At 40.5% G+C, this 13981-nt stretch overlaps 1 protein-coding gene across 2 annotated transcripts in view; it reads left to right on the forward strand.

Moving 5' to 3' along the window:
• Positions 1-13981, forward strand: part of LRP5 (LDL receptor related protein 5) — a 135810-nt gene that overhangs the window by 110600 nt on the left and 11229 nt on the right. For both annotated transcript variants that reach the window (XM_048949683.1, XM_048949684.1), the window contains exons 12-19: positions 1112-1435; positions 2911-3113; positions 5435-5646; positions 6505-6695; positions 7752-7961; positions 10368-10493; positions 12275-12511; positions 13206-13316. In XM_048949683.1, the coding sequence (XP_048805640.1) occupies positions 1112-1435; positions 2911-3113; positions 5435-5646; positions 6505-6695; positions 7752-7961; positions 10368-10493; positions 12275-12511; positions 13206-13316 (1614 nt within the window). The remainder of the gene's footprint in view (positions 1-1111; positions 1436-2910; positions 3114-5434; positions 5647-6504; positions 6696-7751; positions 7962-10367; positions 10494-12274; positions 12512-13205; positions 13317-13981) is intronic.

Consider the following 13981-nt stretch of genomic DNA (forward strand, 5'->3'; position numbering starts at 1 on the left):
AGGTTGCTTTGTTTTCCAGAGTTTTGGTGGGGGGTGTTTTCCATCCAATGTATGATCTGTCAGAGCTCTCGCTAAAATTCTGTATTTACTTGGAGAAACAAAATAGCTGGGGGCAGATTTGGACTAAAAGCTGATTGTGGTATTGAGAAGAAACATAATATTCAAATAATCTGTGGTAAATTGAACCAGTTTTTGAGCAGAACCTATGGTTAGCATTAGTTTGCGGTGAGGAGGAGTGCTGAAGCTAACACAGCTGTGTGCTTGTATTTTTAGTTAGATTCTAAAGACTTGGGTAGGCTTCCAGCAAGTGGGCTCATCAATTAAGGCAGCGTTGTTAGGCTAGAAGTGAAAGTAGTGTTCTGTAGAATAATAGCATTGGATATTCGTGTGAGTAAGGGAGGTACAGTGCTGATAAGGCTTCATCTTCGTATAAAGCGGCAGTTCATAGAAGTTAGTTTTGAAAATGTTTATGGGACTGATTTATATTAAGACTTCGGTAGTGGATCTCTGGCAGAGGCCGTCTAATGCTCTAGAGGTGTTAAATCTGTTTTGAATGTTGCTAACTGAGCCACTAAGTGTGACAGTGTTGGGATTTCTGCCAAACAAATGGTTTCAAAATCACTTTAGGTTTCTGTGTCTTGAATTACACTGCAAATGATTTGTTTCTTGAGTAAAATGCTATCATTTCTCTTAGTTGGTTCTCTGTGAATCTCAAGTTTGGTATTTATTGCTGTTGTGCATATTGATTTTGTTGTTGATCTGAGTGATTCCTTGGAGCTGGTAGCATTCTTGAATGTGCTTTTCAAAATCTAATTGGAGTGTTATGCATAAGAAATACAGAGTATTTGTTGAAATGGCAATACACTGTCACAATTTCAAATTGCTCCATAGTGAAGAGGTTATCAGAATAAGGTTTTTAAGTGCAAATATGTAGGTTACTACTTCAGCAGGTACTGCTTAATAATGAACCCCATGATAATGATTGGGGAAATGATAATGACTGAGTTTTGTTTTTAAAAAGAAGGAAAAAGCTTTTTTTTTAATTCTCTGTCATATTCTCCATTTTGTGACTTGGGAATTGTGCTTTACTTGATTTTCGTTATTTTTGCAGGACAAGAACGAGAAATCATAGCAGATGATCTACCTCATCCATTTGGGTTGACCCAGTACAGTGACTACATCTACTGGACAGACTGGAATCTTCACAGTATTGAAAGAGCAGACAAGACCAATGGGAAGAACAGGACGCTTATTCAGGGCCATCTGGATTTTGTGATGGATATTTTGGTCTTCCATTCTTCACGTCAGGATGGCTTGAATGATTGTGTGCAAAATAATGGCCATTGTGGTCACCTGTGCCTTGCCATACCAAATGGATTTAGATGTGGCTGTGCTGCACATTATACCTTGGATCCCAACAGCAGGAACTGCAGTTGTAAGTTTCTTCTGGTCATCAGGTGCTTGTGATCACTTTCAGCATAGAGCCCTGTGGGCAGCTCAGTAGCACCCAGATACTTACTCACTAACCCACAGCACAGGGGAATAGGATCAGTCAGAAGGGTGAGTGTGAGAAAATTCTAGTTAAATGGGAAGACAGACTCTGTAACTCCACGTGCTTCTCACTTCTTCCTCCTTTCCCCCAGTTTTATTGCTAAGCATGACATCATATGGGGTGGAACATCCCTTTGGTCTGTTTGGGTCAGCTGTCCTTACAGTGTCCCTACCCAACTTCTTGTGCAGCCCCACCTGATGGGCTGGTGGATCAACGTGAGCAGCAGAAAGGGCCTTGAGCCTGTGTAAGCACTGCTCACCAGTGACTGAATCATAGGTGTGTTATCAACACTGTCAAAAATCCAAAACATAGGACTATACAAGCTGCTATGAAGAAAATTGTCTCAGCCAAAACCAGTACAATCTCCACCCCTTATTCCATACACTGTCATGCTCAGGTCCTGTGCTATCCAATACGTTCTCATTAACCACAATCTCTGTTCTCATCCTCTAATTCTCATACACAGATATTATTCCCTTAGTCCGTTACTTCCTTAACCTGTTCTGCACAGCCTTACCCATGGGCTGTGGTCCTTTCAGAGGCATATTTGCTTCATCATGGCCTTATCTATGGTTACAGATGCTATGGGGTATACCTTCTTCAGTGTGGACTTATCCACAGGTCACAGTCCATCTTGAATTCATGCTGTAATTCCAGACTGCCCAGTATTGCTGCAGTGCAACAGCAGTAGTTCCCTGGCCATCTGCCAGCCCAGGCTCATGTCCATAGCTATTATCAAACTGTTTCCAGGCAAGTAGAGTAAGATGATAAGGAGTGCAGCAAACAACAAAAGTGCAAGCGGCAGCCACTGACAAGTGCTCCCAATACACAGTAAGCTAGCAAGTTCTGGACCAAGAACAGAACCTGCCAATTAGTAGCTAAACAATCATAAATACAGTCTAACACACTCCAGTCAAATCTGCTACTATCTCAAACTCTTCGTGCTTCATTCTGGGTGCCAGGAAGGACAGTTGTGGGTTAAATCTGGTAGGCAGCTGAGCGCTGTGCAGCTGCTCACTCTTTGCAGTTGGGGTGTCAACAAGAGTTGTACTTCAGCACCAAACACTTCCAAAGCAGCTCAAACCCCTTCATACACTGCCAGTATCTCTAATTTGGAGTACAATAGGCCTCACATACATCCTTTGATCTTACTTGGTTTTAATGTCAAAACTGACTTTCAAGAGGATTTGGACTATTTTCTTCCTTTTCTCAAAAGCTTATTTAGTTTTCAGTGTGAACATAGTTGTCCATTTGAGATTTTATCCTCAGTGTTCATTGTTTTTTGTGTTGGCTTCCAGCAGTATGTTTGACCACGTAAGTCACATTTTCTTATGCATTCTGTTTTGTCTTGTTTTCAGCTCCAACCAGTTTCCTGTTGTTCAGCCAGAAATCTGCCATCAGCCGAATGATACCTGACGATCAGCAAAGTCCAGATATCATCCTGCCTATGCATGGTCTAAGGAACGTGAAGGCTATTGATTATGATCCCTTAGATAAATTGATTTACTGGGTAGATGGGCGTCAGAATATTATAAAAAGAGCCAAAGATGATGGCACTCAGGTAAGTTTATATGGTGTATATGATTTTGTGTGGGTTGTTCTCTGAGCTTTATAACTTTCTCCTCCTGTCCCTTGCACCAAAGAATCATCAGTCTGAACTTTATTCTTGCCAATGCTTATGCACATATATTCTGTTTGTATGTGAAAGTGACAGAGGGCTTTCAGGATTGTGAATTTTAATGTGTACACGTAGTGTAACAGAATGTAGTACACCATGTGTATCTGAAACTGCAAGCCTTGAACTGTGATGTTTAGCTAAGTGTGGGCAATGATGTAAGGGTGATTCACTGTCTAAATTATATTCGAGAACAGTAGTTTAAAATCAATATTCTTTCATGCCAGTTATGTGATCATATTGTCATCATAGTAAAGCTCTTGCAAAATGAAGACTCTCTTTATACAAGCTGTAGTTAAATCCTGATTGAATGTACAACTGACTGTTGTGTCAGATGGGGATAGGCTTATTCACATGCTTCATTGTTCTATTGGGTTGGGTGCATAATTGTTTCGGGCTATTCACACAACAGTAGAAAGAAGTGTGCTGTTCTTTTGGGCAGTGTTCTGTGTATGTTAGCATAGCTTAACTCCCAGGACAGGATAACAGATCATTTAAAAGCTACAGTTTGAATAAGAACACAAAAGGAAATGGAGAATAGGCAACATATATTTTCCTTGTTCTGAGCAGTTATCTAAACAACATAATATGATTTCAGTGGAACTGGGCTGGCCTCTTCGTACGTCTGGGGAATCAGTGGTTTTACAGTACCCTTTAAAGAAATAGTTTGTGATTTTACTTTTTGGCCATCTCTCTTTTTAGAATGGGAGGAGGTCTCTTAGTATAAGCAGCTAGCTGGGTTGTGGATGAATTTTGAAGTGTTTTTGTTGATTACACTAAGTGCTAATTGTTGCAGTCTGTCTTCTCTTTGGTACTTGCTAGGTGCAAATTGCAATGGAGATTCATCTGCTCTGCTTTCCACTAAGCTGGTCAGATAGCTTTGAAGACAGATTCCCTGCAAATTTTGACTTACCAATTTTCACTAATGATTTTTTACTGAATTTTGCTAATTCATGCTTTTTGCAGATGATGCATATTGCGTTCGTACCTGGGTAATGTTACCCTCAATTTCAATAAAAGACCTATTCGTCAGTATTTCTGGGCATGCTGGTCAAGCAAAAGCAGGGGTAAAGATTTAAATAGAAAAAGGAAGCGTTATATTGCTATGTAGAACTCAGTGGATTAGAACCAATTTATTGAAATATAACTTTCTTAAGTAGTTCTGAGTGACTCATTTTGGCATAAGCTGAGTACATTATAGTGTGTTCATCTTTCTAGACCCATACAACCTTTTTCTGCTGCTGTTTTCAGTTTTGCATGGGGAATGCCCTATTAGGACACTTGAAGAAGCCACCACTTCCTCTGACCTTCATCATCTGACTAGTAGCATTCATCTTTGAAAAATGCTTAGGTGTTGCAAGTCCTGCCATCAGTGTTAGTATCTAAGTGGCACTGGGATTAGGAGTGCACTACTGAAATGTTTCTGATGTTAAAGAAACAGCAGAAGCATAGTTTTCCTTTGGGGACTCTTGGTATGCTCTAGTGTTTTCTTCATGGAAGTAAAGTATTGAAGTGCATGTTGGATATATCGTATATAGAGAGTAGCTACTAAGGGAGTTCAGTTTGGAGGCAGGTTGTGGGGGAGTTGAGGGTAATGGTTCCTGAAACTTGACAGTAATGTCAGATTTTGTGAAGAACTTCATAATGGCACAAGGGTTATGTACTATTATGTGCAAAGTAATGTTAGTACAATTGTGAGGCGAATCTGTGGCCATCTGATGTGTGAGCAAACAGACTAGGTTTCATTGGAAGGTCTGAATTTATAAGAAGCAGGTCTTAAATTATCTGCTATGCTACAAGCAATACAGAAAGGAGCCTTTAGGAGGAGATTTAGATATATTCAGCTGGCTGGGTAACAGTACCCATCTTGCCAGGAGACTGCCCTGTTTGTTCTGCTGTTTTCTTCAAGATTGTTCTGTGCACAAACATGCACTGTTGTTTTCTTCCGTCTTCTGCTAATTAATTCTACTTATAGGAGGCTCCAAGGAGGGTTTTGCATAGTCTTATGGATTTTGTTCTGATGTTTTTCCTCACATCCACAATTTGAATCATGTATTTTTTTTATTATGCTTTGTCACAGTTATTTTATTTGGTGTTTCCTTGCGGTCTTACGCTTTTCTAGGTGCTCACGTAGGTAAACGGTGCTTTTTGTATGGAGTTCTTATGGAGCAATGACTGGAAATCATTCTCTAAATGCTGTCTTGCAGCCTTTTACTGTCATGAGCTCTCCAAACCAAAGCCAGAACCCAGAGAAGCAGCCACATGACCTCAGCATTGATATATACAGCCATACCTTGTACTGGACCTGTGAGGCCACAAACTCCGTCAACGTTCACAGGCTGAACGGCGAGTCAATAGGGATGGTACTGCGAGGCGACCACGACAAGCCCAGAGCCATTGTAGTGAATGCAGAGCGGGGGTGAGATTCCTTTCTTATACCTCATACAGAGCATGTTTGGGATGTGTATCAGCTGTGTGTGCTGATGCTTAAATGCCAGTTTACTGATAGATGGCTTGCCATGTGTTTGACAGATGTTGAATGACAATATGTCATAACCATGTGGATGCAGCAGTACCCAGAGACTATCTGGAACATCTGTGGGACTGTTTTTTTTTGTGCAGTTATGAATATACTCTTCACAGTTCAAAAGCTGCTGTGGGGAGAGGGGGATTAGAGGAAAGATGCTAATCTTATTGGGACTGACTCACTTGGACATGGTTTGTGTTTATATAAGCTTTTCTGCTTTCTCTGTTAAAATGGGAATTTAGCTTTGCTGATCTCTTAAACACTCAGCTTTTCTATTCCAAGTTTTTAAATAACTTAAAGATAAATATGCTTTTAAATTAAAAGAGGTCAAAATGGCAGAGAGACTGTGTTGAATGCAATGGGTACCTAGGAGGGCTGAATTAGTGATCTCTGTCCTGAACTTGTCCTTCCTTAGTTCCAGAAATCCTTCCTCTCCATTGGCTCTGTGTTCTGATTGCTGCCACTCTTCATTTACACCATCACGAATTGCTGTGCAGTAGCGTAACCTATGGTATTGGGGAATTTGCCCCCAAAAGATAATGGAAATGTCTCAGCATGCCAGTTAGCAAATATTTGGGGTTCAGCAGCTGTTTAGATCTAGATCTTTCCTGTGGGGAGCAACAGCCACCACAGTCATCCCTGCATAAGCTGTTCACGCTTATGGTTTCAGAACCCATGTGCAAATGTGCAAATGCTACTTGCCCCGAGTTCTGAAGCTCTCACCTCAGCAGCTCCTGCCTTTGTTCACAGGTACATGTATTTCACCAACATGCAAGAGCGAGCTCCCAAGATTGAGCGTGCAGCCCTTGATGGCACAGAGAGGGAAGTGCTTTTCACAACTGGGTTGATCCGACCAGTAGCACTGGTGATTGACAACAAACTCGGGAAGCTTTTCTGGGTGGACGCGGATCTGAAGCGCATCGAAAGCTGTGACTTGTCAGGTATGTGGTATGTGGTTAAATATTTGGAGCAGCATGTGCTTGTGTGTACAGGACATTATTCCTTCTTTGATACTGACCCCAATAGCTTTTACAGTTGCCATTTCTGTGCAGGCAGTCACAGCTAACAATTACTGGTGGGCTTCTTTGATGTGATTGGAATAAATGTGTCTGTAATGGTTGCTGCTCTCCAAGAGGGACGTTTGACTTTTGATATCTTTTGATATCTTGCAACTCATGCTAGATCAGATTTAAATAGGTGTTAGCCATCACAGAACCTCTGGATTGCTCCCTCCTTTTATTTTCCTGTGATTTAAAAAGTTGGTGTAACTCCTCAATTTTTCTTGTGTTTAGAGTTTGCAGCCTACTATATTAAGGTAGCTTGAAGAACAAACCGAAGGGGAGTGGCTTTCTTCTAATAGAGATGATAAGGCAGCTGATGTGTGATGCATTGGTGTTGCAAAACAGTGGAAGGAGATTTGTTGCACTTTTCCCACATTAGTAAAATAAAGCATTACTTCACATCCATAGGGACAGCAGTTCTTACAGAGCATTTAATCGTTGAATACGCAAAGCAGCTGACAGTGCTGAAAAAAGGGAGAAATCTGCCGTGTGGCACATAGGATCCAATCTCTGTGATGCATTCTTATTGTGTGTGCAAAAAAGGAAATTCTTAGAAGAAGCACAGAAGGAAGTAAACTAGCATTAGGCAGTTAATTAATGGCATTCTAATTGGAATCAATGTTACGTTCTTATGCTTGGCTGCGCTGTACATAATTTATGCAGTAAATTAGGTGAATCTAGTGCTCATTAGCATTTTTATTACGTATTCAGATTCCGCAATCTCATTTTGTGTAGATGTCCAAAACTTAAATTCCAAAAGTTAAATTTAAATTCCATTTTTCCTGAACATGGAGGTTTTCTACTTTGCTGCTGAACTGGGTTTAGAAACCTCAGAGATTGCTTCTATTTGTTTCAAAAAGTGGTGTTTCTTTGTTTATTTTTGGTGGGATTTATTTGTCTTTTAAATGAGTTAGAAATGGTTTCTGTTGATCTCAGGTGCTAACCGTGTGACTCTGGAGGACTCCAACATCCTTCAGCCAATGGGACTGACTGTGCTGGGGAATCACCTGTACTGGATTGATCGGCAGCAGCAGATGATTGAGAGAGTGGAGAAAACTAATGGGTACAAAAGGACTAGAATTCAAGGCCGAATTGCTCACCTAACAGGCATTCATGCTGTGGAGGAACTTGATATGGAGGAATTCTGTGAGTTTCTTCGAATACCAGATGTTTTTCCACTCTTGGTCACTGTCTCAAGCTGCATGTTTCAATAATATTGGCTTTAGCTTAGGCCATGGAGTGCTTTTAACTTGAGGGGCTGGACTATGATAGAGGAGAAATAAGTTTCTTGTCCAGAGGAGGCCTTTTGCACAGCTATAATATGTGATTTCACAGCACTTAGTTAACTGCTTTGTACCAGGTCGCATGATAGTGAATTAACTCTCAAAGCTGTTGAGAAACAATTAATGATTGCTAATTTTTTAAGTACAACCAAGTAACAGAGTTGGAAATACTTTCATAAAGAAAGAAAAGGGAGTAGTACCTGCCTTTTCTCATGGGGTTTCAGACCTATTTGTAAAGCATGACTGGTTTGACTCAGGGTGACAGATGGTATAAAAGCCTCCAGTAAGGAAAGGAGAATAGGCAGGATGCTCTGAAAACATACCTTTGTGGATGTGGAATTTCTCCTTGATTAGAAGTGGAGCCATTTTAGGTGCTCCATTCTGAAAGAGGTCGGTTATATTGGACCTTATTTTTCTGGCTTACTTACTCAGTTCCTGCTCTCCGAATGCTGAACTTCAAGCATTCTGTGCAGGATTATTTTGTAGTAGGTACCTGGGAGACAGCAGAAACCTTCATCCATCCTCATGCTGCCTTCTTCATGGAAATAGGCCAGTTTGGTAGCTACCTCAGGATGTGCTACTGTTGCAGGGAGAAAAGCAGCAAACTCTTGTAGATGATCCCTATATTTCATATTCCCCCCAAGGCACACTGAATGCAGAGTGAAGAAACCTGGGAAGAGGAATATCCTTACTTTATTTCTTAGGGCAGTAAAGTTTTTCCCCTCTATCCATATTCCACCTTGCCCTATGGAAAGATGGGGGAGTACAAGGCTACAGTGTGGCAGACTAAGGGAATGTAAGTCTATGGTCTGGAGAGGAGTAATGCTTCCAGTACGTGGAGGGTTGAGGCTAGAAGTCTTATACAGGGAGGATGCACATGAGCGCAAGCTTGCCTGTGTGGGTAAACTGTTGGAAGGAAGGTAGTGTATTTAAGCTGTAGCTGATTCTATTTGCTAATCCTTATCCAGATGTTCTTTTTTTCTTTTCACAACACTCAGTTTTTCTTCTTCTGTGTCATTTCTCATATTTTAGTGCATTTCAAAGGTAGTAAGTACATAATGATGGAAAAACAATTTTTCTTTAAATCTCAACGCTGTTAATAAGAAAACAGGGGGAGAGTGGACTTTTATATCCCATATGTTTTTAAGAATGTTTATTTTATTATGGCAAGGGTAATGTTTCTTCTGAGTTGCACTGAAAGGAAGCACTTTTTTACATCTGAAATCTGTCCAACGTAGGCAACTTCTGTTACAACAGGAAAGTAAAAATAAGCACGTGCGTGTGCATGCCCACACAAATGTACATGAGGACACTTTTCCTGCTTGTGCTTCAAACAGTGGTGTCTCCAACACTGTGTTAAATTGATGAATTTGCTAAAGGTGAAAGCAGACTGCTGAGAAGCCTGAACAGATGGAAAACAACTTTGGCACAGAAGTAGTGATAACTGTACCATTTCTTCCTAGTGGAACTCCCTGATCCTTACTGGTAGTAAAGAAAGCATTAAATGCAATGGCATTGTGAGTAACAGGCTCTGGCCTCACAGATCACTCCAGCAGATGCTGTAAAGCATTCAGCTGGGCTGGGATCCTCAGGCAGTGCCTTCACCTGTCTGTGCCAGTTTCTCATCCAACTAACACTTCCTTAATTTGATTTCATTACAAATTACTGGGTTCTCTGCACTTTTCAGTAACTGATTTGGGAACATAGCCATGTAGCTTCCCATTTTACAAATATATAAGTAACTGTGTGTGCTCATGTTGCAGTTTTGTGAGTAACAGGGAAGTGCTGAGGGTGCGTAGAGGATAGGACTGGATAGTAAGAGGTCTTGGAAATTAGAAGTAAATTTTCCTCAGGGTTTGGTGGGCTGGCATTCTGCAGCAATGACTGTCAGTTCTTGGTGCGTGGCAACCAGAGAAGTGCGGATGGGATGTCTGGGTTTGCCTTAAACACGTCCTTCTCAAATCTCCTCCCTCACTTCTCTTCACCTGAGTTCCCAAATTCATTTTATAAGTTCTTTGAAGGTCTCTGTATCACTGCAACCAGGAGAAATATAGCTCTCATGAAGTAGTAAATCAGCTTCTGAGCACAGAACTGAAAAACCTTGCATTTACTTTCCTATGAATTTGCAGTGAAATCTTAGTCACACAACTAGAAATGTTTTGTGAGTGGCTTTGTGAGTTTGTCTTAGCTAGTAGCTAAGATTTTCTTTTTTTGTTTGTTTTGTTTTGTTTTAACACTATCTAATCATTCTTTCTGTGTGCTTTTCCAGCTGCACATCCGTGCTCCCGTGACAATGGTGGGTGCTCACACATCTGCATTGCCAAAGGGGATGGGACTCCAAGATGTTCATGCCCAGAGCACCTTGTGCTCCTGCAGAATCTCTTAACATGTGGAGGTGAGTTATGTTTAACAGTGCTGCTAAGTGGTTTACGTTGGAAAAAAAAAGAAAATTAAGAACCCCTGGAATATCAAATTTGGTCTGTGACATGCTGCTAAGTTTTGAGAACTATCTATCTGGAAGAAGATATTTTCAAAACCAACAATGAATGAAATCAGAATGACCAGAATCAAATGGTTACTGTTGCAAGAAACTTGCCTGCCAGAGTACTTGACTTCCATGTGGTACAAGATTATATGAACTTCCTGCAGGAGGTTGTATTTGAATCCAGAACGTGGATTTGTACATACTAGACATGATATTGAATTCTGTATTAAATGCACCTTTTCTGCCGGCTGTTTTCTGCTTCAGCTTTTGGACATGTTTGACTTTTCACTGTGTGCAAAACACACTTGTTAGACCATACGATGCTTGCATCTTCTACTGAGATTTGCATCATTGTATGATGTGGCAGTTCGTACTGTAAATGAATGCATATAACAATGTTGGTAACCAATGATGATCTCTGTTGAAACTGTATGTATGATTCCTGCAGTACTCCAGCTTTTCAAATAATGTGATAACATGAAACACTGTGCTGTGTCATTAGTGACAGACAGTTCAAAACCTCAGTTGCAGTTCTTCTTAATTAAGGTAGCTGTTGTCTTTCCCCATGTAGACATTCCCTTTACAATGCCCTCTCACAGCCCCAGGAATTTTGATAATTGTTACCTTACTATTGCAGAGGGCATTTAAAATGGGGGGAAAAAATACTTTTTTGAGAGGTATCCTGTGTTAAATTATTTGGCTCTTTTGGTCCTCTGGGCTTTTTTTATGTATTCAATTTGTTGTGGATTTCATTTTTCTGGCTGAGCTCTGACCTCCCATGGGACAGTCCTTTCCATTATAAACTGTTTTCTTTCCCATGACCACAACACACTGTGTGGTTTCAGAGTAGTGGAGGTTACATCTGCAGGAGGAAAAATAAAACAATCTCCTTATATTTCTTGCTGTACTTCTGTTGAAAAACCTGGCCAATGAGAGATTCTTAGTTCCACTGCTTTGTTGTCTTCCCCTATGAATCTTAAAATTAAGGGGCCTTTCTTTCAGTCTCTGCTTCTTGTTTTCATTCTGATCCTTCACTAAGATTGCAACAGCTTTGTAGTCTGTCTTGTCTGCAGTAGTAGTAGCTCATAGCAAGTATTTCAGAATAGGTTGGTAGCTGTTTTGGTTGGGGAAACTTTTGCTCGTATATTCTTGTGAACACACTTGACAAGTTTTTAAATGCAAACTCGTGCCTGCCAAGTGCAACCGTAATGCAACATTAAATGTGGCTGTAGATGCAGAAATAGTAATCTGTATGGTGGATTATCTACACAGTACGCTCCTATACAAATGAATTCCAGAATTATCTTGATGCGTCCGTCTGGCATCCTTACCATATCTACAGCTGCCAGGTCACTGGTTGGGTTTGTAAACCTCAGAATTGCTATACCCTGTAATCATAACTCAGAAACTTAGAAATCATAGGAATGTCAAAATTTAAGCATATGGATTTTTACTTTGTGTATTTGTTTTTCAAGCTCCTGATTTTACTTGAGTCTCATTCTTGAACATTTCTCCTTACTGCAGGAGGACAACAGCACTTCAAAAACAGTTTGCAGTTTTATAGAAGAACTTCAGTCCAGGCATAAGCACCTTTTTCTCCATCTGCAGAATATTTCCATCACATTTTCACTCCGTTAAAGGGCTAAAAATTGAATGAATGCGCACATGTGTTTTGTTTTCTCTTTCTCCAGAACCTCCAACTTGCTCCCCAGACCAGTTTACCTGTGCAACTGGAGAGATTGACTGTATCCCAATGGCATGGCGGTGTGATGGGTTCCCTGAGTGTGATGACCAGAGCGATGAGGATAGTTGTCCAATATGCTCTGCATCTCAGTTCCAGTGTGAGAAAGGACAATGTATTGATGCGCACCTGAGGTGTAATGGAGAAATTGACTGCCAAGATAAATCTGATGAAGTGGATTGTGATAGTAAGATTCATTTTCCTTTTCTCTTGGCTCTGACATAAGCAGCTATTTGAGATTCTGTTTTGATGCATGTTCATGGTTTTTAGTTTCAAATGGGGAAGGACAGCCTTAGCTTGCAAGTCTGGCAGAACTGTCTACTTGATTCTGCTTTTTTCTCCAAAGTGAACCTTCCAGGTCTGCTGATTACGGGCCTTAATAAGACAGTCTCTTTTCTGATAATTTAATACAGTTTGAATTCACATAGAATTTGAAATCAGTTAAGAAGTTCATTTTACTGAAACAGAGGCTTGTGGATGTAGATAAGAAATATGACAGAGCTGTGTTTGACAGAATGGTATAAGGTAATATGGACAATATAAGATTTGATTGTATCTTCAGTTACCACGTTTTAACATGTCGATTACACTTATTTAGTAACTACGAAAGATCCTTGCTGATTTGTTCAGTTTTGCCCCAACTAGGCAAAAATGTGGTGTTTTGGAATTTTATATCAGTCTCACTAAGTAGGACTTGTAACAGTGCAAAGGAAGAATGAGAAAAGTGCTGACTTTTACCTACAGAACAGGTCTTCTGATGCCTACCTGTTTATAACATAAGATGCATTGTGGCTTGACACTACTGACATATTTTGGTTTTATTAAGACTGTTGAACACTCCCATGCAAGTCATCCTTAATGTTTTCTTTCTTTCTGTGCAGCAATTTGTCTGCTCAATCAGTTCCGATGTGCCAGTGGCCAGTGCATCCTTCTGAAGCAGCAGTGTGACTCCTTTCCAGATTGCATTGACGGCTCAGATGAGCTCATGTGCGGTGAGATGTCTTTGCTTGAGATCAAATGCTCTGTTTTCAGATCTAACACCTTACAACTAAATGCAAAGCCCCAGTCTCTCCACAGTAAGATTCTTTCAGGGAAGCCTGATGAATCTTGGCCCTGTAGTAACTAGGTCAAATTAGTTTCTTTCTTCCATCCTCTGGGTGGGAACTGCAAGCAAAAGTGAATTTCATGAGCAAGAGTGCTGAAAATAGCCAGGGTGGCAAAAAGAGAAAAGGCTAAAAGAATCGGAATTAGAGAATCTGTTTAGCTCTCCTTTTGGAAATCTCAGATTGCACGTGCTTCTTCTGATCCTCCCACATATCCCGTTTAACTCACAGCCCTCACTCAGTTCCCCCCAGTTCCTTTGGATACTGTGAAGCCACTTTTTCTTTCATTTTTATTTTTGTTATTTTCTTTGTGCACTTGGCAAACTTTTGTGGTGCCAAGTTAATGCAACTGTTTCCTGTTTGCACTTTGGGTCTTGTCCTGCAATTAGGTCTTAACTGATTTAAATGGGTCCTTATGTACAAAAGACTGCCTCTTCTGGAGTTTCTTTGTCGAACAGAGCATTCTGTGGTTTCTTGCTTGACTGAGGGAAAGTCAAGTAAGAAATAAAAATGATTGCTACTTGCAGGATGAAGATTTTGCATTCAAAAGAAAC

The sequence above is a fragment of the Lagopus muta genome, chromosome 6, assembly GCF_023343835.1.
Source record: "Lagopus muta isolate bLagMut1 chromosome 6, bLagMut1 primary, whole genome shotgun sequence".
Classification (NCBI taxonomy): domain Eukaryota; kingdom Metazoa; phylum Chordata; class Aves; order Galliformes; family Phasianidae; genus Lagopus; species Lagopus muta.